The sequence below is a fragment of the Aedes albopictus genome, chromosome 1 (assembly GCF_035046485.1).
Source record: "Aedes albopictus strain Foshan chromosome 1, AalbF5, whole genome shotgun sequence".
NCBI classification, from domain to species: Eukaryota; Metazoa; Arthropoda; class Insecta; order Diptera; family Culicidae; genus Aedes; species Aedes albopictus.
Genome location: NC_085136.1, coordinates 336,876,961 through 336,901,938, shown reverse-complemented (window position 1 = coordinate 336,901,938; position 24,978 = coordinate 336,876,961). Strand labels below are relative to the sequence as shown.

The 24,978-nt window shown below is 40.9% G+C and overlaps 1 protein-coding gene across 2 annotated transcripts; it reads right to left on the bottom strand.

Moving 5' to 3' along the window:
* Positions 1-394: 394 nt before the first annotated feature.
* LOC134285831 (glutathione-specific gamma-glutamylcyclotransferase 1) lies at positions 395-24,278 on the bottom strand. Of its 2 annotated transcripts, XM_062847447.1 has the most exons (5): positions 23,774-24,278; positions 10,501-11,291; positions 10,290-10,470; positions 1,872-1,907; positions 395-1,162 (listed from the first exon to the last, which is right to left on the bottom strand). In XM_062847447.1, the coding sequence occupies exons 2-5, from the start codon at positions 10,521-10,523 to the stop codon at positions 647-649; spliced, it is 756 nt and encodes a 251-aa protein (XP_062703431.1). In that variant the 5' UTR covers positions 10,524-11,291; positions 23,774-24,278; the 3' UTR covers positions 395-646. The 2 variants fall into 2 exon arrangements, with proteins under 2 accessions (XP_062703431.1, XP_062703430.1); XM_062847446.1 differs by having other exon boundaries at positions 10,290-11,291.
* Positions 24,279-24,978: the final 700 nt, after the last annotated feature.

The following is a 24,978-nucleotide window of genomic DNA, read 5'->3' as shown; positions in this document are numbered from 1 at the left end:
CACTCATAATTTCCTTGCGAGTTTTAGAGCTAATTTCATACAAAACTCAATATATGAGGGGAATTAGGGTAAAATGAGCATAAATACATGCATGCGGTCACTGCAATCACTTCGAATCAATTTTCCACATCTTAATCTATCAGAAAAGTCCTTCAAGGCAAACCGCATTCATGTTTCATAAGTGTTTTAGAGCTAGTTTCATATAAATGTCAATAAAAAATTGGGGAATTTGGGCAAAATGAGCAGGATAATAATCCGTGCGGTCTGTTTAAACACTTCCATTCGATTCTCCAGACAATTTTACGCCTGAAACCGTTTTGTTCATTAGAAAAGCCGGATGCGTTCGTGAGATATAGAATTTAGTGTAGGTTTGCACTGTTTTTTTCCCACTGTGCAACGTTGGTTGGTTTATTTGGTATATTCCTGTAGTCTATATCGCTTTCTTATAATAAATAAAACGAGAGGCCTACCTCGGCGACCATTAATGCATACCTAGTGTCAAAAAATGAGAGTTACACGATCGAACTTAAGCCTAGAACGGAATCTTAAAACTAAATTAACAAAAAGTTGTCGCAAATATCGAAATGGTCGTGTAGAAACGAATGTCAATGCTAGTAGAATATCATCCGGCGGAAAAGAAGCGGTTCTAAATGTGCAAGCATCTCAGCTTCTTCTCCGGAACCCGCGCGGTGAACTCGAACGAAACGTGCCGCCGAACCTCCTCGTGGGAATCCCGTCGGATCCGTCGTGGGGCGTTCCCCAGCAGACTGGTAATCGCTACGTTCGCTTCGGCCACGAACCGCCGCACGAGGCCTTCCAGCTCGAACAGGTGCTCGTCGCATGCGCCGGGCAGTTCTTCGCGCATGAAGATCGCCAACCGGATCAGATACTCGACGTTGTGCCCGCTGGGACCTTGGCATTCGGCAATTTGGCGCGCCGTCTCGACCAGCGGTTCCTCCCCGATCCAGAGGTCATTCTTCGGCGTGGCGATGTAGACGAGAGCCGGGAAGGCCTGCCCACTGATGCCGGACCATTCGCTGGCCTTGCGCGGGTAGAACCGGATGTAGTCGGTCTGGTAACCGCCGAGGGTGCACTCCCGCTGCTTGAGGTAGTCCAGGGCCAGTTGACCCGTCACCTTGAACGCGCAGCCCCACGTGATGCCCTGGAAAAAACAAGATGGGAGATGTGAGCAAAAAAGGTAGTGTGCAAGTTCCCTCTTAGTAAGCCCCATTGTGTTGTGACCGGGCCTAGAAGCCGACAGCTAAACCAGCGGGTAACCCCCACGGCTCTGCCATTCTGCGACCCAGACACTCTCAGACATAACTATGTTGTGATCTGGCATTTTTGCAACGGTCATAACTGGTAACCATGCAATAGGGACCCAAAGCATTAGATCCTGACACTTTCTGTCCTCGGCCTGGGGACTTTACCCATGGTGAGCAATGAATGCTACGGAAGTGAGTTATCAGAAACTCGTATGTAACCACGAGAATTGAGCTAGAAAGAACCACGCTACCCGGCTGATGCCAGGTGACAAGGAGTGTATATAAGGAGGAGAGAAAATGTTCTGGTTCTAGCGATGCGTGGTACATGAGTGATAAAAAAGCTTTATGAATTTGTCGCAACTAAATATGTCACGCAACATCCAGTACATCAATGACGCTCATATAGAATGTCACATACTATGTAGTACAGTGCAGTCTCCTACTACGCCCATTCGCTAGCCCACCGTTTCTCGGTGAAAAAATGACCACGTGGTTCATTGATAGCCCCTTATCCGTAATTTTAAGAATGTATTTACGCAGTTGAACAGGCCGTAAATGTATGATTCTTAACTTGTTTTTTTTTTGCGAACCCATCACAATACTTACTTCTTTGTCTTCAATTAGAGTGGCTACACGACCGGGCTGAAAAAAGAGGAAAAATCTTAGTTAATATTTATTGAAAAATGGGACGAACCTTCAGATATGAGCAAGCATTGGTAGTATTGTTGAAGAAATGGCAAATGTATACTAGGTATTGAGAGATGATTGTAGATATAGGGCAATGCAAGCCGTGGTTGCTAAGGTATTTTTTTCTAAGCCTTTGGCGTTCCGTGTCCTTATGGTTTACGATTCGGACTTGGTATAAAAGTCGCCAGCTTTTCATGGGTTTCACAAATTTTACGACATTCTTCTAGGATTCGTAGAGCTCTTGATAAGATTCCTTCGGGGGTTTATGTTTTCTTCAGAAGTTCCCTCTGGAGTTCTTTCAAAACTTTCTTCTAAGATTCCTTAAGAGGTTCCGTCTGGGATTCCTTCAAAAGCTGTTGCCAGAATTCCTTCACTAACAACTCCCGGGATTCTTCCACAGATTCTTTCCGTGGTTTTTCCACATTATTTTTCTTTTCTATGATCCCTCTAAGATTCCGTCTGTGATTTCTCAGGGAGCTACATCTGAGATTCTTTTTGGTTTTTATCTTCAGAAATTCCCTCTGGGATCCTAACAGGAATTTCTTCTGAGATTCCTTCTTAGGATTTCTTCCGGAATTTCTCTTTAGAGTTCTGAAGACATTCCAAAAGATAATACTAGAAGAATCTTTGATGGAATTCCTGAAGGATTTCCGTAATTCCTTGGAAAATCCCGAAAGAAACCCCATGAAGTCCCAGAATGAATCTCTAAAGAAATTCTGGGGAGAATCTCATCAAGAACGCCCTGGGAATCTCAGAAGAAACACTTGGAGGAGTTCTGCAACAAATGAGAAATCGCGAAAGAATTCTTTGGAGGAATCCGAAAGCTGACAAAAAATTTCTATGTCCGAATCGCAAACAAAAAGGCCACGAAACGTCAAAGACTTACTATCGGTTGGTTTCAATATTGCGCGCAAACCCCAAAATTTTATTCCCACCATTATTGCGTTTCCGCACCGATAACCCAGCGCCAGATCCGGCGACAAAGAAATATGACAGCAGTCGGATAGTTGGCAATCCTGATATTTGACGGTGATCATTCGTTGGTTGTGTGAGTCGATTGTTGTCATGCAATCTCCAAGTATAGATGACAGCTGCTAAGGTATGCTAGATCGCCATTTTTTTTTCACCCATAGGTGCATGAAAAATAGTTATGAAATCCCATTTGAGCTCTGTGCAAATATATTTACCACTACTGATGCAAGGGAGGATCTAGCATGCCTAAGAGAACTGTCATCTATACTTGGATGCAATCTAACATTTCACTGTGAGTTAAGTGTTGGTTGACAGTTTTTTTGTCGTGTTATGCCCAGGGGTGTAAGTTGACTGTCAACTGGGAACAAATTTCGCCTACCCTCGATCATGTTTTAGAACCAGACGTAACTACCAAACAATAAAAGTTCAATTTTCGATTACAAAACAAAATTTAATACCGTTTCATCATGCTAAAAGCAAGTCAGTATGTGATTTGAACATAAAGATTAATATATTCAGCATATTAGATACAAAAATTTCATTCCGAAAAAATCAGTGTTCTGTTTTCACCATTATGAAATATTAGCCTCTACTCTCGCTTGTTTTTGTTGTTGCTTTGTTTGAAAAGCGAAAATCGGCTAAAAATTCAAATCTCCCTCGGCGATTATTTTTCTCAAATGTTTACAAATTAGAACCAACAGTAGATGGCGCGCAAGTTTCTAACCTGGGTTGGAACTGGATTGGCGGAAAATACCTATGTATGTTGTAAACAAAACAAACAGCGTTGCCAAATCGACATATGTAACTTCCGCTAATCTCTAGGGGAGACTGAGGAGACTTGATCCCTGGGGAGACTTGTTCCCCCCATATTTGCTCGGAATCAAAAACATGTATCTTCTAGCATAATTTTTCAAAACTATAGTATACTCCTGGACAAACGACTATGTTTTGGCTACAAGTGATTTTGGTTGTACATTGCATTATTTTTTAACGGCTGATGGTTTGTTTTCAGTCCTACAGAAATCTTTTAGGTAATTCCGAAAAATCTCAATAACTTTGTGAAAATTAAACCAAATCGTGTCAAAATTTCACAGCACATAGTTTAAATAATTTTTTTTCAAACTTATTTATTCAAATAAGGCTGTTGTTAACATGTGTTAATTAATTCAGCTTAGTATACACAACAATAACATGAGGAGACTTGATCCCTCGAAGATTACACACACATTATACATGTGAAAAATAAAATTCTATAAAATAGAGGCTTCCGTATTTACTTGGAATTCTAGTCTATTCAATAAAATGTGTCATAATTATAACTTTAGTACAAACCAAGAAAAGGGGGATCAAGTCTCCCCATATTGAAAATACGGCATATCCTTAAAAATTTAAGGAAATCTTACAATTTCAAACACTCCATATTCATCGAAAATACAAGAAAACTCAAAAAGAAAATGAATAGCAAGACTCTGACGTTATTTTCCCTTTAAATAAACCATGTACTCAAAGGGGGATCAAGTGTCACCCAGGCCTTTTGTTGTGTATTAACTTGCAATAGATGTTTACCTGCCATTTTGTATGGAAATCGGATCTAGTTTTGTGTTTTTTCTTAAAGTTTCAGTTAAATTAAGGAAAAGGGATCGAGTCTCCCCTATATAGAGGATTTCTAGCTCGGATATACTCTGCACTTCATTTTAACGTCTACCTCCGTTGGTTTGACCGCATCTAATCTGAACATTTTTAAATTGACCCCCGCTAATTTGCACATCGTTCAAACTAAAAATGGTTCAAACGTCATTCTGCTCATGGAACGGGGTGAAACGGAACACAGAATCAAAACAAAACAACAAAAAGGGTTACCATCACCGTGATTTTCGATGCCCACAGTGTTACTAGAAGTTCAAATTAAAAAATGAACCCCGTTGGTTTGCATGAGTTGTCGTTCAAACCAACGGGGGTAGACGGTATGTGCAGAGCAATTAATTGAATTTGTACATTTCGGATTTCCTGGTCTGTTGCTGTTGAATTAATGTGCCTTGCCCTACTTTTGCTTTTTTTGCAAAAAAAAAAGTTTGACTGTAATTAGCAAACGTAAACAAAACAACTTGCACCACAACAAAGTCACCCACAAAGTTTGAACATCTAGCTTTGTGGCAAGTGTTGGAAGCTGTTGTAAACAAAACAAACAGTGTTGCCAACTTCCGCTAATCTCTATATAGAGGATTTCTAGTTCCAACCCAGGTTGGAACTGGATCAAAAAGAAAAACGGCAAGTGTGCAATCTAGCGATTTGCTGTATCGCGTAAGCCTTCGCTGGGACAAAACGTCTTGTAACTTAGCGAAGCAACGAAAATTTTCAGTGAAAAAAGCAATACATCATACAAACAAGTGGTTTTTGTGAAATAGCTGAACAATTGTAAGAAAAACGATAGAAGAAGAAGAAGTTGAAAAGGGCATGAAATTCCAATTTTGTTAATCAGCATTTTTTCCCTAACATTCCCTGGCCCAAAATCAGTTGAAGGTCAAGACTAAGGTCTACACTAAAGATTTTCAATACGAAATGCTGCTGTAAATTGCGGTCTTGGAAGATTCAGCAGGATCTGGACGTACCTATTCCTTTTAGGGGATGTTTGCAGATCAAAACACATTTTCGACCTATTTTGATGCATGAGAAATTCGCTTTTCTTCGATCGCAGTACGTAATTGTGAGGAAATGACAATTGGGTTTTTAAATTTTGTAAAATGTATTGATTTTTTTTTATTTTATACAAAAGAGCACCCTTTTCTGAGCCATTATGATTTTTTTCAGATTTTTAGAACTTTATTTTGGCACCTAAAATCGATTTCAAAAAGATTTTTTGAAATCACCTTTTGACCTTTTGGTGATTCGACAAATCGCTCCCATACAAACTTCAAATCGATTTTTAAATAGGTTCCCGGGCATCGAAAATCATGAAAATTTGGATTTTGGCTCGGTTTGGAATGTAGATTCAGAATATGCAATTATCTCAACACCGTTTAAGAAGCCAATTGGAATAGCAGTCACTGTAGAAAGTTTCTACCAGGAATCGGTCAAGTAATTTCTTGAGCGATTCCTTTAGAACTGGGCTTTGGGGTCAACAACGTGTCCAAGATATTGCTTTTTTCACTGAAAATTTTCGTTACTTGTTGTCCCAACGAAGGCTTATGCGATACAGCAAATCGCTAGATTGCGCACTAACACGGTATCTGTGGTACGGTGAAGGATTCCAATTAAAGATTTTTTAAAAATATTTTTCATATATTGTATGGTAAAGTAAATATCAATTTGTTTGTATTTTAAATAAACAGAATAACAAAACTAACCTTCTTCAACAAACTGCACTTTGTACGATCAAAATTTGCCCACACTGTGAGTATATCACTGGAATACCAAGGAAAACGGCTAAAACTCGGCCTCATTAAACCCCTTGTGATGAGTGTAAACGAAACCTTCGGACATTGATTAGCTGTCTGACGACTACATGAGAACTGCACTGGACCAAAACACAACGGAAAACCCAGTTGATTCATTTTGAGTTTTTCCACTTATGATCAGATTTTGATATGATTTATTCCTATGTGCATCGCAATATTTCCTGTCGGATATCGCTTGCCGTTATATACCCATTTACAATCGATTGGGCTCCTTCCAGCGGGTAAACTAAGCCCCAAGTATTTATTGTTTGCTTTCATTGCGTCTAGCTCTTCTGTCAGCTGTGAAGCATTGCCATTAACTAAACTCACTAACAAAAACACACTAACAAGCATTAGCATCACAGAGAACAGACATCCAGGCTAGAACAAATTTCATTCGGAAAGTTGTGTAAGGATTTGAATCTTTACTTGAGTAAGGTTGCAAACCAATACACGATGACAACACTAACGCCCCCAACACCATGTTGCCACAGTCAGTGGTGAATTGAAACATTTCAAGTGGTGAAATAAATTAGTATAGGAAATTAACCGATTGCAGCGCCACGCTATTGCCACTTGTGTTGCCGATTTCTAATGGCCTTACACAGTTTCGGAACTGAACTTGGATGTCTGTTCTCTGTGGTTCTACCACTCCGTTTTGCTGCACCATACTCGCAGTCAGCTGTAATCGTATAAGATGTTGCATAAGATGATAAAGTGGAGGCCATATGCGTACATGCCTTCTTTTGAGCGCATGTAAAATGCACGCATATCGCCTCCACTTTGGATGATTAGGCTGTCGAACATGAAGACACAAACAAAACATCATCCGAAGTAATTACTTGGCGGTTTCCATTGTCATCTAGCACAACCATATGGTACCTAATCCACGGCTTTTGGATCTTGTCTTCATTCCGTTGGCCACCCAAACGTCTTCTTGGGAGTTCACGTCAAACTTCTAGGAGAATCCTCGTTGATTTGCGATGTGACACATTGCTTCGGAATTCAGTAATCCATTGACATGTCTGACTTCGTCGAACTTCCGGATAAAAACGCCCAATTCTCCAGCACTGGCCCACGATCTTCGTTCGAAACAGCATTGGCTCTCTCCCTTTTTGAAACCGTCTGCTTTGATTTCTCGACTTTCCACTTTTAGAACTTTTCGCATTTGGATTTCTGAAGTCCGGGTAACTTGCAGAAGTAGTACCCATGACGATTTGTTTCCTTAGAGCCAGCCGGAAGAATCATCTCCGAACGTTCACCCTAGATTTAGTTCTTCCGCTTCGTCTATTCATCTAACAATTTACCCTTGATTAAGTTGAGAGTGAGGTCTTCATCCGGTCTTGCTTCTACAGCAGTCACTAGCGTTTCACCCTTCTGGCACGTAAAGGTAAGTATTTCTTCATTCGATGCACATGTTGCCGATTCTTGCAGTTTTTGATTCCACTTTCGGATTTGGATGCATTGACGATTGTCATTTCCTTTCTGCCTCTTATGGTACTTGATAAATTTAAATGTCTTTAGCATTTGCGCCATCGGATTCTCGTTTTCGATTTCGATCAGAAAGTTATTGACCTTGTCGTTGAAGTGGTCCGCGTATGCCTGTTTTTTCTCCTTTCTTGCTGCTTTGGCTTCAGCTTTTAGAATCTGGTTACTTTCAAGTACTTCCAGGTCATATTTTATTCTATTTGGGCCGTTGTTAATCATGCTCTTCTGCTGTTCTGCTGTTAGGTCCTTTTTGCCGATGTGGGCGTTGAAGTCTCCCACAGTAATTACGTTGTTCTTGATACTCTGGGTAAAACACGTCATATACCTGAATAGTATTTGAAACTCTCGGATTTCTGTTTTTGTTTTTCTGCTCTGGTGTAAGTCGAGATGTTGAGGACCTCTTCACCCAGTATATCCGCCAGGTAGGAGCAGGTGTTCGCACTAAATCTCCTGAATTTCTTTTCCTGGAAAATCATTTTCGCTATTAGGATGGCAGTTCCTCCGCCAATACGATTACGACATGTCGACATGTCCAGAAGAATTTACATTGAACCAGTAATAGTTAGTTGTTTCTAGTCCTCGTCGTGTAGTCTTCCATTACTTCACATTCGTCCTAGATGCTGGGCCCGGGCGTGGTGATATAACCTCTTGGAGTAGTTATTTTCTCATGTAACCGAAAAATATGGGAAAGGAGAATGAGGGAAGGATATTGTTAGTAATTGTTATCAGATACGGTAGTATTATAGGTTATGGTGATACACTGGACTCAGTTTTTACGTGATTGGTCGTTTCGCGAAAAACAAATAAAAATGACAACTAACAGAGAAATAAAATCCAGTGTATTTCTTCAATGACTAAAAAAAAGGAATCACTACAAGCACAATTCCTCATTCTAGCTCTGTACAGCAGCAAACACTTTAAATGCATAATACGGGCTGCTGCATGGCTTATTCAAATGCTTAGTGGTTACCTGGGATGAAATCCTTCATATGCAGATGTATATTTTTTGTGAAATCAAAGCAAGTATGAAAGCAAAATTTCACATGAATCAAAAAAATAAACCATGAAAATTGATTTCCACGATATTTTTCACTGTCAAGAGAATTTGGTTGGAAACGTATCATGTTGTGTTTCATTTTTTGGATTGCTGGAAATTTGCTTATGATTTCATAAAAATACAGTCGAACCTCCATGAGTCGATGTTCCTTGACTCGATATCGACTAATGGAGGTATTTTTTTCCATGCTGTAAAATAATTTCTGGGTTACAATGATGTTCCCCCCAAAAAGCTTCCCAAAGGATTTTTGTTCAACTACTCGATATTTCAGGCCAAACATTTCAATAGGTCCTATCTGCATTTGAGAGATTCTCTTTGTTTACTTTCTCCTTCAATTATTGCAATGTAATGATACACTTTTAAACTACTTTTGCAGTAAAAATCAAAAGACGATTGTTTTGACCATCGTTCAATGCAAGCAGACAATCATAATACAAATAAACAGCTGAGAAATTAACGAAAGAGAGGGAAACCAAAGAGAGCCTCTCTTCTGCAGATTGGAACTTTAGGCATGTTTGGCCTGAATTTCCTTGAGCCGATGGTCCCTTCAATATCGACTCATGGAGGTTTTACTGTATATTGCGTCTACAATGCTTCGTTCTTGAGTTACGATTTTCCAAAGTAGGTGGCATCTGTGGACATTTTTCCCCATATCAAATATATTGCGAGGCTTTATAACCTTAATCTGGATGAAATAGGCGCCATCTTGAATGCTGATCCCCCAGCTTGGATTTTTCGGTTAATATTTTCGGACTGACACATTTCATCAACCATAAAGAGGCAATACAAATCGTCGCTTATTTGATTCATATTAAGACTGGACCATCTACATCTTTGCCGAGTGATAGCTTTGCGGTACACCTAAGTGTACGAAAAAAGTTCATTGATGAGCTTTCACGCTTTCACAATGGAGAGCGTGATATTAGCACAGAGAACAGACATTTAAGTAGCCACTCAATATTGTAAGCCACGTTAAATTCATGACATTTATCAACACTACTAAGAACAAACGCCAAGTCGATTTTGCAATATCAACTAAGTGCTCTTATCGAGTTGACAAAATCCATCTCAAAGACTAGTGTATCGCTTACATTGTATCGTATCGCGTCAGTGATGTGGCAAGTGGCGAGACGCCAACCGGCTTTCTAAATAAAAATTCAATCTAAACACTATTTTTTTCTATTTATAGCCACCTTGCCTCGCCTCTGCGACACGTGCAACGTGGTAGGCGATGTAATGACAGACAACACCGCTTGTCTGTCTGCGGCTCTGCGCTCTATGCTTACTGCGATCGGTCATAAGACAGAGAATGTCGTCGGCGGCGACGCGACTGCGGTAACGGCCTACTTAGTTGCTAATCGAAGCGTTTCCCACAAAACCACTCACCTTTTCCAGCGTTCCTCGATGGGTCGTGTTACCCTGCCAGAAGCGTCTCACGTATCCCCGGATGTAGCCAGTGATGCATTTGTCGTACTCAAAACCCGGATACCAGCACAGGCTACCGTAGCCGAAGATCCACACCGACGCCTCCACTCCACTGTCGCTGCTTCTGCTGTTGTTGTTGTTGTTGATGTTGTTGTTGTTGTTGTTGTTGTTGATGTCAACTTGCACAGCAGCCATTGTTTCTTCTCGCACTTGTTTCGGCGCGGATATCAATACAGGAAAAATCCACCAGCTGAGCACACACGGGGCTTCCTCTTCTCGGCACGCTCACCCCGATGGCTTAAAAATAGTCGCGCGAAAGTCACAGTCACTACGAAGGTCGGCGAAATTGGCACGTTCAGGGGATGCCAACGAACCACCGCGCGCGCGTTCACCAGACGACGGACGACGAAATTGTTTTTGTTTTGGCCAATCTATAGCGAGCAATATGTTTGCAACGGAAAATCACAACAAAGTCACTCAATTTTTTTGTTTTCGAATTACTTAACGCTCACGCGCCTAGCGCGATGACGAAGATCACTCACTCCTATGTTTGCAACGGAAAATAAGGTCCTTTGTCTAATGATGCGCACTTCGAATCAATTGCATTCACGCGCGCACCCACTCATCCAAGCAACCTGCTACGGTGTTCTTCGTTCTATGAGCTGGAACTAACCGGTTGCTGCGATTGGAGTCTAATCACGATTTAATGCGCACTGTAGCCGCGACGCGCAAACGAAACGGGAAATGCATTCGCTGATGATTGAAGTGGCTCTTCTTAGTGACGACGACAATCGACGTCGGCGGAACCAGATTGGCTAGGAATCTTTGCTCCGGAAGTGCCGCTAGCTTTGGGGCGGTCGATGATGTCGCTCGTCGTTGAGCGGTGATCGCTAGTACTGCTGCTGTTGCTGCTGCTCGCTGTCGTCGTTCTCGTCGACTACTGGCTGCCGTTGGTCTCATATTCTGCAAAAAGAACCCCGAGTGTGGAAAAAAACACGGGAACGAGAGAAAAGGATCGCTTATATTAGATGGAAATCAGTAATTTCACACATCAATTTCAGCTGATAAAATGATTAGGTAAGATGTTGGTATATAGGCGTTTAATGGCACACAGGGGACGTGAGTATGACAGTGTACGTGAAATTGTGCCCGTGCGCTTGTTTGTGTGAATCACACCACGCATCACGCGGACGCAGCGTGATGAGCGCGCTGGCACCGCGAACACGCGATTGCGCGCGTTGATGCGCTTGTATTAGTGGGACCATTTGAATTTTATTACTTATTTTTGCATATAGAGTAGGCCAAGTCGCGAAAAATCTCGCCTGCTGCTGATGTTATTTTGCGCATTCAAAACCCTGTTTAGAAACGTGCCCTCCCCTTAGTTGGCCGTGACTTTAGTAAACAACTGCGGAGCTCGCGCGCGATAATTGAAAGCAAGAAAAAGAAAAACACAGATAAATTCGATTCGACGCGGCTAGGTACCCGCCGCTATAATTCGCTTCCCTGTTTTGGGTGGTCGGTCGAACAAATATGCGGAGGAGAGCGTTCTCGCCGACGCGGTTAAGAATGTGAATGAATGTATTTTGACGTCACACCTGAGCAATGCTGGCTTTATCGGGAATGAATGAGACCTGTGCATCCATCTAGAATAAAATAAATTAATGCAATAACCCTAATTGAGGACGTGGGATTGCACGTCGACTTTCACTTTTCGCAAGCCATTTTGGATGCGTGAAATATTGGCGTAGGACTACGTCACGCTAGTTAATCATTTCATAACTTAATCGACGGGTCCATAACCTTAACATCGGATTCATTAAACGCAACAAAACCATACTAAGTGTGTCTTGGTTTCTTTATCGGTAGATCGGGGAACAATTTTCCTTGATTTTCTAGAGCTTCTTCGTGATAGCCACACCGCACGACATACGAATGCATTACCCATAAGTAACCTCTCATGACAAAACCCAACTAACAATCACTCATTTTACAAGCACCTTTACGACGAATTGATTCAGCATGATGCTGAATAACACTTGGATAATTTTCAGGCACAACCTTTGTTCGGGTTTAGTTCACACAAATTTGGAGAAACTATAAAGCATAGTGTTGTGTGCCAACTGAACTGTTTGTTGTTAAATCGTTTTACAGCTATATAGTAAAGCTGTTATTCAGCTTTAGCAATAATGATTAAAAATTATAAAAATGAAAAATATTACAATTTCCACAAGAATTTATGATTGGAACTTAATGCTGTGAACAAATATTGTGAAATAATAACTACACATAAATTTACCTAAATCCAGATTCGAACTCGAGATCCGTCGATTGCCAGCCGCATGCTTTCCTATCTGTGCCATCCTAGAGATGATGAATTGCAGCGCTCAAATCAAAACATAAACTTCCCGTGGTTTAACAATGATCAGACTTCGACTCCTATTCAGCAGTGGTGAATTAGCACAACATTATGGTTAATGACTGAACAACAGATTAATTCAGCTATTGTTCAGTAAAAAACACGTGTTTTTCATCATGTAGTCTGAGTTGAAGTATGATAAAACGAAAGCGCTTATTTGACTAGTGAAAAACACATTATACAGATAAATGTCCTAATTTTTATATGAACTTAACAAGAAGCAGAAAAAAGTCTTGTTAAACTATGTTGTAAAGGAATTACTGCGAGTCGAATAAAAATCTTATCAAACGCTTGAAAAGTGTTTTAAATTATCATTGTTAATACCAATACGAAAAGTTGAACATTGGCTACTTTTTCAATTGAAATAGCATTTGTACAGTAATGTGTACAGCATAATTTTAGTTCAGCTATAATTACTATTATAAAGCAACAATTCAGCATGCATGCTTGTTTGCGGCTGGCGATTGTTAGTTGGGAATGCACTTTCAAGTTCCACGAAGTTCAGATAAAGTTCCGAACGGAACTTTCTGGCTGCTCAACAATATAGTTTATTGCATTGCTAACTGGACTGCGACAAAGTGCGGAATCTCAAATAAAAGTGCGATATTGCATCGAATCATTCCGGTGTCTTCACCGCACTTATTCGTCACGAGCTAATGAATAAGTGCGGTGAAGATACCGGAACGATCTGACGCAGAATCGCAGTTTTATTTGAGATTCCGCACTTTGTCGTCGCACTTATAACCGCGCAATGCGCAATAAGCCTTGCTGGAACTTCGCACATTAGTCCAGCAAGGCTCATTGTTAGCCTCTTAAGCAGCTTTAAAGCCGCTTAAGATGCTATTCCGAGCTTTATTGGAGCTTTCAAATTCTTAGAAGTTTATTTCATTAACTTGGTGTACTGAGGTTTGTTTAGCAAAAACTACTTTACCACAATATGTTTATGGCCAGCAAAGGGTCTGTCCATAAACTACGTAGACTCTGAGAGGGGAAGGGAGGGATCTGGTCAAAGTCTACGGTCCATGCAAATTTCGAAAATGTTGTATGGAGGAAAGTCTACGAGGGAAAGGGGTGGGGGAATAAAACATGACGCCCACGAGAATTCCCACCCGAGGGGTGGGGTGTGTTAGTGGTGGCTGTCCCACGGTAAAAAAGACCGGAATCGTTCTTCGATTGCGTGAATCCCATCTTCTTCAACGCAGCATCGAACGTGGTGTTCCACACTCGTGCAGCCTGCTTTAAACCATAGAGACTCTTGCGAAGGTGGCAAACTCCGTTCTTGTCAGTTGAGGCTTTTCCTGCAGGTTGTTTCATGTAGACAGTTTCTTGAAGTTTTCCGTGTAGGTAGGCTGTCTTGATATCAGCGTGTTTCAATAAAAGCTTCCTGAAGGTAACAGGTTTGACATCCGGTGCAAAAACTTCATCGTAGTCAATACCAAATTTTTGTGTGAATCCTTGAGCTACAAGTCTTGCTTTATACCGCACCGCGTTGCCTTGTTCGTCCAGTTTCTTTTTAAATATCCACTTGCATTCTATTGCTTTTCTTCCGGCATGAAGCTTCACCACAGAGAAGCTGTGGCTTCACTAAATCCCAAGTGTGATTCTTTTTTTGAGATTTGAGCTCGTCTTCGATTGCTGCTATCCACATCTCGCTCTCAGGACCAGTTACAGCTTCTTCATACGCTCGCGGCTCGGATTGCTGATTGTAAACGATGTTCAGCGACTCAGAGTACCGTGCGGGTGTTTTATCTTTGGTACTTCTTTACGATCGACGGGGCAGTGGTGAATCAGAAACTTCTTCGGTGCTGCTGAGAAACTCGATGCTGCTTTCACCTAACTCGGACTGCTCCTCCTCATGAACGAGTGTAGATTCCGCTTCCGACAGATCTTCTTCAAATTCGACTTGGATTGGTAGTTTATCTGGGATTTCATCCGGTGTTTTTTGGATCGCATTCAAACGCAACAACTTCAGGATTGGTAGCCTGTTTCGTGCAATCATCTTCATCGAGAAAAAGAGCATCTCTGCTGATCACAACTTTGTCGGTATCATGACCTGACCAATAAACTCGTACGCCTTTCGATAGTCTGAGTATCCAATGAAAATCAACTTGACAGCTTTCGGCTCGCTATCCACAGCTATCCAAGCCTCGCATCATTAGGAGACATCTGACCATTTCCACGAGACCGCGATTTTTCCTTTCGGCGGCTCTATTCTGCTGCGTGGAATAGGCAGCAGTGTATTGCGGAGTAATTCCTTCTGCGCGGTAGAATCTTCCGAGTGCCTTGGACTTGTATTCACCGCCATGGTCCGATCTTATGATTGAAGGCTTCTTCCCAAAACGCGTTTCTACCATCCTGACGTACTGCATTATCTTGTCAACCGCTTTTGACTTCCGTTGCAAACAATACACCACCGTGAATCTTGATCTGTCATCTATCATGGTCATAAAATATCTTGAAACTCCAGGTGTCGGTGTCTTCATCGGAATATCGGAGTATTGTTCACCATTTGACGAGTGGCGTTTGGATCTCGGTGTCCCAATTCCTCTGCCAGTGATGGAGACATTCGTTGGTGTGGACTGCTGCTACGGTTTCAGGTTTGATCAGCTTGACGTAGCATAATCCTCCAGACTTCACGGCTGTAGCTGCAGGCATCCCGTTGTGCCAAATTTCACAGTTGTTTCGGGCAAATACGACTTCAGCTTTTTTTCTCGGTCACCTTGCTAACAGAAACCAAGCTCGTTTTCAACTCCGGAACTAGCAGAACTTGCGACAAGTTTATTGTCTTCGGCATCCCATTCTTGGCTTCGCAAATCAATCGTCCTCTTCCTTTGGCTTTCACTGCTGCAACATTTCCATCTGCGAGTGTAACGGTTATTTCGGAAAGCGGTATCATCTTATCGAAAAAATCTTCGTTTTCACACACTATCGACTATCCATCTGTTGGGCCTGAACGTCTTCTTCAATCCGGGTGCAAAATCCAATTCGACGCAATTGTTTTCTTCCTTCACAACGCGAGCCTTCGGTTTGAACGGTTTGCGTTCCTTGACTGGGTAAACTTCTTTCTTCTGGTTCAGTTGTCGGCAATCTTGTTTCTTGTGTCCCGGTTTGTGGCAGGCATTGATGACACACCATATGCTTCGATTCGGATTGTACTTTCAGCAATGACTCTCCTCGAGCGTTATCTCGTCGCTTCAGAGCTTCATCAATCTACCTTCCATGAATCAGTTCCATGGTTAGTTCGGTATCGCAGCGGTTCTCCAATGCGATTCCTAAATTGTCGTAGGACTTCGGCATGCTTCGTAACACCATCAGCGTCGTTATCTTGGGTGGCAACTCGTGCCCGGCGATTGAAATTCGTTCGTACAGGTCTTCCGTCTACATCAGGTGTCGTTCCAGGTCGACGCATTCCGTATGTGATGTTTGACTTTTGATGATGATTGACCAAAGCGGCCCAGGTTTGCTTCGCGGTTGTGTATTTCTGGATCAATCTTCGCTGGGTTGTTCCGACTAGTAGAGCTATGGTCGCCCGCGTCTTCTGGTCACCTTTCTTCCAGACATCAGTTAGCGGAATCAAAGAATCAGGAGCATTTGAACGTTGAATCTCCAGCTCTCGAAATAGCTGTTGCTGAACTTCTAGTCGACGAACTTGTTCTCGTCCATGTTGTGGTCCTCTGGTAAATCCAATTACAGCGTAGACCTCTTCGAATTCTTCCGGTAAGTGGGCTTCGTGGCCGAGCGGTTAGCGGCGTCAGTCGTTTAGGTGTCTCGGAGTGTGGGTTCGATTCCCGCTCAGTCGGGGAAACTTTTCGTCAAACGGTAAATTCTCCACTGGGCCACTGGGTATTATATGTGTTGTCCGTTGTCAAATGTTTGTACTGTTCAGTCTGTAGAGGCCCGTAAGGTCGAAGATGGTGTAACTGTCTTTTTAAATCCAACTATCGTATAGAACTTCGACGACTAGAAAATAATCTTTGTGAACTACTTCAATAGGCCCATAACCTATTGGGGAGTTGGCCGTAGAGCGTTAATTAAATGAACTGATCAGTTTGGCTCTCAGAACAGTAATAAACTAAATTTTCTCATTCTTGATAATGTATAACAAATAGGGTTGCAAAGGGTGCTATGCATCACCGTCGCCTACTTCTACAAGCAGAACCTACAAGCGAAACTAGTTTTCAATTACCTAATGGGTTTTCTTGGCACAGATCTATAAGATACTGAAAAACTTGTAATCAGAAGGCACATAATTGTTGCAAATTGAGAGATAACACAGCGCAACATTTTTTTGTCTCAAGAGCAAACGCTGAATCCGAATCCGGGCTCAGATTTGCTCCAACACGTCACAATTTTGAGCTATACCTCAATTTATAGGGCAAAATATGCGATTTTGGGCTTTTTTGACTGCAAGCCATTAAGCATGGAAATATTTTTTTATGCAATCAAAAGGTTAATTGGTCAATAGGAAGCAATCAGTGAAGTACTAGATTGAAAGTAGTGAGCTGGATTTTTGTATGGTGAGATGATCAGTTCTCCGTTTCTGCAATGAAATGGTGCAAACAGCTTGGGTTATATGATTTCTTGACTAATTGATAGTACAATGCTAAAGGGGGTAATAAAAAATCAAATACTTGTAACTTATTGATAATTCTACTAAAAAACTGTAAACATTTCTACAATTATTGCGGATTTTGATAAAAAAAATCTATCATGCGGTAGCCGCTGAGTTCTACCGCACAGCAGTCAAAGTCCTACCGTAGCCTGACCGTCGCATAGAAAATCATGCTATCATTGAAATTGCCAAATCACAGTATGCGTGCAAGCTAAAATGCTCTGAAAACCATCAACAAATGGTCATCGGCGTCGCATCCAAAGTATCCAAGGGATCGATGATACCTCAGTGAAAATCATTAGTCTGACAGCTGCGGTAGCTTTTCGTTGCACCGTAAAACGTAAAGTTTTCTCTAAGGGCATTTCCAGGAGCGTTATAAAATGTATGGGAGTTTTAAAATGCATCTGGAACTGCATCTTGACCATCTTCAGCAGGCGTTTCAAATGTATAAATTCGAACAGTTTTGTTTCAAAATTTGTAACTGGCATACGACCCCGTTATATTTTTGCACAAATTTGAAACAAGATTGTGACGCGTTCTATTTATGTTGCTGCAATGGCAAATCATATGTATGCCCTCTGGGAACATCATTCTACCGAGTCCAACGGGGTTTATGATTTATTAGGTCGTTAACAAATAAATTTACCGATTTCCGTAAGAAGTATGCAGGATTTATAACTGCTGCTGAAGACACCCATGTTTGAGTTCTATTTTTGACAGTTGCAAATTTTGTAACCGTTTTAAAAATATAACTAGAACTGAAACGCTCCTGGAGATGCCCTAATTGGCTATTGATGAAATGGAAAAGAAAAACAATCAATCTCTAAGGAGCGATAATTGTTCAACAGGTCACTAGCAAATTGATTGATTTTGTAATAGTCAATAAAAACAAGATGCACGTCACCACTGAATCAAACAATTCATGAATAGTGACGCAAGTAATTCGTCGTTTTTGTCTTGTATACATTCTTGATACGGAGCATGCTGTATGTACCATATGGATAAATAATGCTTGAATGAAAACATTACCAAATTTTGACGTAGGACTACACTGCTGAATCGCAAGAGAATTTCACAGGAGAAAAGTAGGCATTAACATTAGGACACTGAAATTAAAACTCATTAAATTAATATATGGCCATATTTTGTGAACTTAGTTTTGTTTAATCTGTTTTAACGAGATTTTTAGTTCTAGGCTAGTTTATCGCGGGACCCACGCCCAAAGTAAGAGCTCACAGCATAAGGGGATGTCCTAAAGTGTTTGAGAAAGCTTACGCGCCATAATGCGCATTTCCCACCTCACTGGACCTCTTTCGCAGTTAGAGCAACATTAACGGCGGCTACTATTCGAGCAACCCGCGCAGCGCTACCATTTTGACTTAACCACCCTTTTCCACACCGGTAGCAATCAAATTAGACACCCTGATTCGTATCGGGAGGGCTGTCATATTCCCATAGAATTTTTAGCAGCGCAACTGTCCCGCTACTATATTTGGTCACCCACCCATAGCGCTACTATTTTGCGAGCGCATCCAGCAGCGACCGGTAAAGTTTGCTGCAATGATGGAGGGCTGCCAAACGGGGTATAGAAGCGCACCGTTAAAGGTGCTCTTAGCATAAGTGCGGGATCGTGAATAAAACTGCGACTTTGCATCGAATCCCGTCGGTGTCTTCTGCGCACATATTCAGCACCTTGTAATGCATAAGTGCGCAGAAGACACCGACACGATTCGATGCAAAATCGCAGCTTTATTCACGATCCCGCACTTATACTAACTGCGAAAGGGATCTAGTGGGGTGGGAAATGCGTAATAATGATTCAATTCAATACAAAAAATCTTACAAGGAGGGGTGGGGGTGTCGAAAAATCATGAAAATTGCTTTACGTAATAAATGGACAGTCCCTTAATGAGTTTATCGTCATTGGAATGTGATCCGGGATCCTCGGGATGAACTTAATTGATATATCGGTTTTGCCTTTAACAACAAACGAAGAATCCAATAAAAAAGCATAATTCACAAAAATGTCAGATTTGTATCTTTTAGACAGATGTTCAATTTGAAATATTTACTATATTTATTTATCAAAAGGCACCTTGGAAGGTACATAATTGTTGCAAATTGAGAGATGAATTTGTGAAAAAATCGTGATCTGGGATTTGAGCCCACGAGTCCGCATTTGCTAGACCGGCGCCTGAACCACCCTAGTCAACCAGTGATCGTATAAGATGTTGAATCAGATGTTAAAGTGGAGGCGATATGCGTACATTTTACATGCGCCTAAATGGAGGCTTGCACGCATATGGCCTCCACTTTATCATCTTATGCAACATCTTATACGATTACTGGTTGTCTGAGACAGCCATGAATACTTCCTTTTTTACAATTTCATCTCTTTTTGGGCTTAGGAGTCATGGGCTCGAATCTCACCAGAACGCGATGTTTTTCATAAATTACACAGCATAACAAAAATTAACTTTTGGTCTGTCTCAAGAGCAAACTTATGTGTCTCTGACAGATTTTGGGCCGCTGAATCCGAATCCGGGCTCAGATTTGCTCCAACACGTCACATTTTTGAGCTATATCTCAATTTATAGGGCAAAATATGCGATTTTGGGCTTTTTGACTGCAAGTTATTAAGCATGGAAATATTTTTTTTTAACAATCAAAAGGTTAATTGGTCAAATAACATCTAAATTAACGACTCATGTAAAATATTTCGTTTTACAAAATCGAATTTGACAGTTTTTAGCGATTTATATTAGGTACGATATTTCCCATATAAGTAACCCTCCAAAAGTTGCATGCTAGTTTTCATACTAACATAAAATGCTTAAATCTATCAAATTTGATTAAGTAAAACGAAATATTTTGCATGAGTCGTTAATTTAGATGTTAATAGGAAGCAATCAGTGAAGTACTAGATTGAAAGTAGTGAGCTGGATTTTTGTATGGTGAGATGATCAGTTCTCCGTTTCTGCAATGAAATGGTGCAAACAGCTTGGGTTATATGATTTCTTGACTAATTTGAGGCTGTTTGAGCAAAAGTTTGGGTAACTGTGTTGATGTATTATTTATTTCTAGCAACTTCAACAACACGGTTACCCAAACTTTTGCTCAAACAGCATCAAATTAGGCAAGGAATCATATAACCCAAGCTGTTTGCACCATTTCATTGGAGAAACGGAGAACTGATCATCTCACCATACAAAAATCCAGCTCACTACTTTCAATCTAGTACTTCACTGATTGCTTCCTATTAACATCTAAATTAACGACTCATGCAAAATATTTCGTTTTACTTAATCAAATTTGATAGATTTAAGCATTTTATGTTAGTATGAAAACTAGCATGCAACTTTTGGAGGGTTACTTATATGGGAAATATCGTACCTAATATAAATCGCTAAAAACTGTCAAATTCGATTTGGTAAAACGAAATATTTTACATGAGTCGTTAATTTAGATGTTATTTGACCAATTAACCTTTTGATTGTTAAAAAAAAATATTTCCATGCTTAATAACTTGCAGTCAAAAAGCCCAAAATCGCATATTTTGCCCTATAAATTGAGATATAGCTCAAAAATGTGACGTGTTGGAGCAAATCTGAGCCCGGATTCGGATTCAGCGGCCCAAAATCTGTCAGAGACACATAAGTTTGCTCTTGAGACAGACCAAAAGTTAATTTTTGTTATGCTGTGTAATTTATGAAAAACATCGCGTTCTGGTGAGATTCGAGCCCATGACTCCTAAGCCCAAAAAGAGATGAAATTGTAAAAAAGGAAGTATTCATGGCTGTCTCAGACAACCAGTAATCGTATAAGATGTTGCATAAGATGATAAAGTGGAGGCCATATGCGTGCAAGCCTCCATTTAGGCGCATGTAAAATGTACGCATATCGCCTCCACTTTAACATCTGATTCAACATCTTATACGATCACTGGTTGACTAGGGTGGTTCAGGCGCCGGTCTAGCAAATGCGGACTCGTGGGCTCAAATCCCAGATCACGATTTTTTCACAAATTCATCTCTCAATTTGCAACAATTATGTACCTTCCAAGGTGCCTTTTGATAAATAAATATAGTAAATATTTCAAATTGAACATCTGTCTAAAAGATACAAATCTGACATTTTTGTGAATTATGCTTTTTTATTGGATTCTTCGTTTGTTGTTAAAGGCAAAACCGATATATCAATTAAGTTCATCCCGAGGATCCCGGATCACATTCCAATAACGATAAACTCATTAAGGGACTGTCCATTTATTACGTAAAGCAATTTTCATGATTTTTCGACACCCCCACCCCTCCTTGTAAGATTTTTTGTATTGAATTGAATCATTATTACGCATTTCCCACCCCACTAGATCCCTTTCGCAGTTAGTATAAGTGCGGGATCGTGAATAAAGCTGCGATTTTGCATCGAATCGTGTCGGTGTCTTCTGCGCACTTATGCATTACAAGGTGCTGAATATGTGCGCAGAAGACACCGACGGGATTCGATGCAAAGTCGCAGTTTTATTCACGATCCCGCACTTATGCTAAGAGCACCTTTAACGGTGCGCTTCTATACCCCGTTTGGCAGCCCTCCATCATTGCAGCAAACTTTACCGGTCGCTGCTGGATGCGCTCGCAAAATAGTAGCGCTATGGGTGGGTGACCAAATATAGTAGCGGGACAGTTGCGCTGCTAAAAATTCTATGGGAATATGACAGCCCTCCCGATACGAATCAGGGTGTCTAATTTGATTGCTACCGGTGTGGAAAAGGGTGGTTAAGTCAAAATGGTAGCGCTGCGCGGGTTGCTCGAATAGTAGCCGCCGTTAATGTTGCTCTAACTGCGAAAGAGGTCCAGTGAGGTGGGAAATGCGCATTATGGCGCGTAAGCTTTCTCAAACACTTTAGGACATCCCCTTATGCTGTGAGCTCTTACTTTGGGCGTGGGTCCCGCGATAAACTAGCCTAGAACTAAAAATCTCGTTAAAACAGATTAAACAAAACTAAGTTCACAAAATATGGCCATATATTAATTTAATGAGTTTTAATTTCAGTGTCCTAATGTTAATGCCTACTTTTCTCCTGTGAAATTCTCTTGCGATTCAGCAGTGTAGTCCTACGTCAAAATTTGGTAATGTTTTCATTCAAGCATTATTTATCCATATGGTACATACAGCATGCTCCGTATCAAGAATGTATACAAGACAAAAACGACGAATTACTTGCGTCACTATTCATGAATTGTTTGATTCAGTGGTGACGTGCATCTTGTTTTTATTGACTATTACAAAATCAATCAATTTGCTAGTGACCTGTTGAACAATTATCGCTCCTTAGAGATTGATTGTTTTTCTTTTCCATTTCATCAATAGCCAATTAGGGCATCTCCAGGAGCGTTTCAGTTCTAGTTATATTTTTAAAACGGTTACAAAATTTGCAACTGTCAAAAATAGAACTCAAACATGGGTGTCTTCAGCAGCAGTTATAAATCCTGCATACTTCTTACGGAAATCGGTAAATTTATTTGTTAACGACCTAATAAATCATAAACCCCGTTGGACTCGGTAGAATGATGTTCCCAGAGGGCATACATATGATTTGCCATTGCAGCAACATAAATAGAACGCGTCACAATCTTGTTTCAAATTTGTGCAAAAATATAACGGGGTCGTATGCCAGTTACAAATTTTGAAACAAAACTGTTCGAATTTATACATTTGAAACGCCTGCTGAAGATGGTCAAGATGCAGTTCCAGATGCATTTTAAAACTCCCATACATTTTATAACGCTCCTGGAAATGCCCTTAGAGAAAACTTTACGTTTTACGGTGCAACGAAAAGCTACCGCAGCTGTCAGACTAATGATTTTCACTGAGGTATCATCGATCCCTTGGATACTTTGGATGCGACGCCGATGACCATTTGTTGATGGTTTTCAGAGCATTTTAGCTTGCACGCATACTGTGATTTGGCAATTTCAATGATAGCATGATTTTCTATGCGACGGTCAGGCTACGGTAGGACTTTGACTGCTGTGCGGTAGAACTCAGCGGCTACCGCATGATAGATTTTTTTTATCAAAATCCGCAATAATTGTAGAAATGTTTACAGTTTTTTAGTAGAATTATCAATAAGTTACAAGTATTTGATTTTTTATTACCCCCTTTAGCATTGTACTATCAATTAATTAGTTATATTGGGAATAACCTTGATTGGACAAAATTTATTATCCGGCCTATTTGATTAGTGTTCTACGGGGTTCGAAAGTTCGCAGTAATAAAAAATCACCCCTGTGGGAGTTGACGGATGTGATAAGCTTATATTCCACGCTACATTCCATTTACAAACTTATAGAAAGTTGTTTTACAAATCGACTATCATCTATTTCCCTAAACTTATCCCTTCAAGTCACTACTTACGTTCAATTCGCTGTCTGGTGCCTGCCAAATATTTATTCTCCTCTGTGCCCTCCTGGCCTTAGAAACAACCACAACAGCAAGCCATGATGTGAAGATAATAATGGTCGAATGAAATACAAAGCAATTTTCACTTCACTTATGTTCCTTTTTCAAGAAAACCGGACCACCAGAAACCAGGGCCAACTGAGGTGCAGAAATTTTCAACAACGATTCCGCCTGCTTCGAAACGGGAGTTTCTTCTGAACTCGACGGAGACAATCACTTTTCAAGGAATGAAATTGTCGGTTTTGGAATGTGATTTTTTTTGGCCTAAAAAGGGCGACGCAAAATGCAAAAGTGCGCAGACGTAGGCACACACAATATGTTGTAGGGATTTTATATATGGCGGTGACGACGGCTGCGACGAAATCGGCGACGTGGTCAACGAACGAACGAACGAACGAACGCACGCGAGCAACGTAGGACTGCTACACAGGGTTGTAAAACTGCAACTGGCAGTGCAGACGGGCGGTGAATGACTAGAAAAGTACCGCTGACCTCTCGCGGATTAGATATGGTTTGGTGAGCGAGCATGTGCGGTTTCGACGAGAGCGCGTGCTGCGTTTGCACCGAAGACGAAATGAATGTCTTTCGGATATCTTGGGGTAGGCTGGTAGACGACTCTCTGAATCTCAGTCAGTTGAAGAAGACGGAATTGCGGAGTATGAATGAGCCACAAAGCATGCGTTGCTTCTATGAAACGTTCCACTGTTGTTTACTTGCGGAGATGGTTGAACGAACCTCGGAAGCACGCGATATGCACGGTCAACTGTAGATACTCAACGGATAAGAACTTTGTGATCGAAGAAACGATTATCTGACTTGTGTGACATGACTGAACTCAGATTACAGGTTATCTGTAGAATTTGTAGATTGTATGCCGCATTGTATGGAAAGGAAATAAAGCAAGTTGGTGGATTATAGCGGTATCTTCAGAGGTGTTTTACACCTTGTCCTTTTTTTACGTCCATGCTTGGCTGAGCGACAAAAAAATCTACCGCTAAGACAATGAGCAAACTCAACAGTTTTATATTTTTTAAAACATCTTCGTGATTAGGAGAAGTGTACAAAAATATAAAAATGTGGATTTTGATCATTATTTTGTCGGTAGAATTTTTTTTCGCTAAGCCAATAGTGGACGTAAATCAAGGTTTAGGTGTATATAG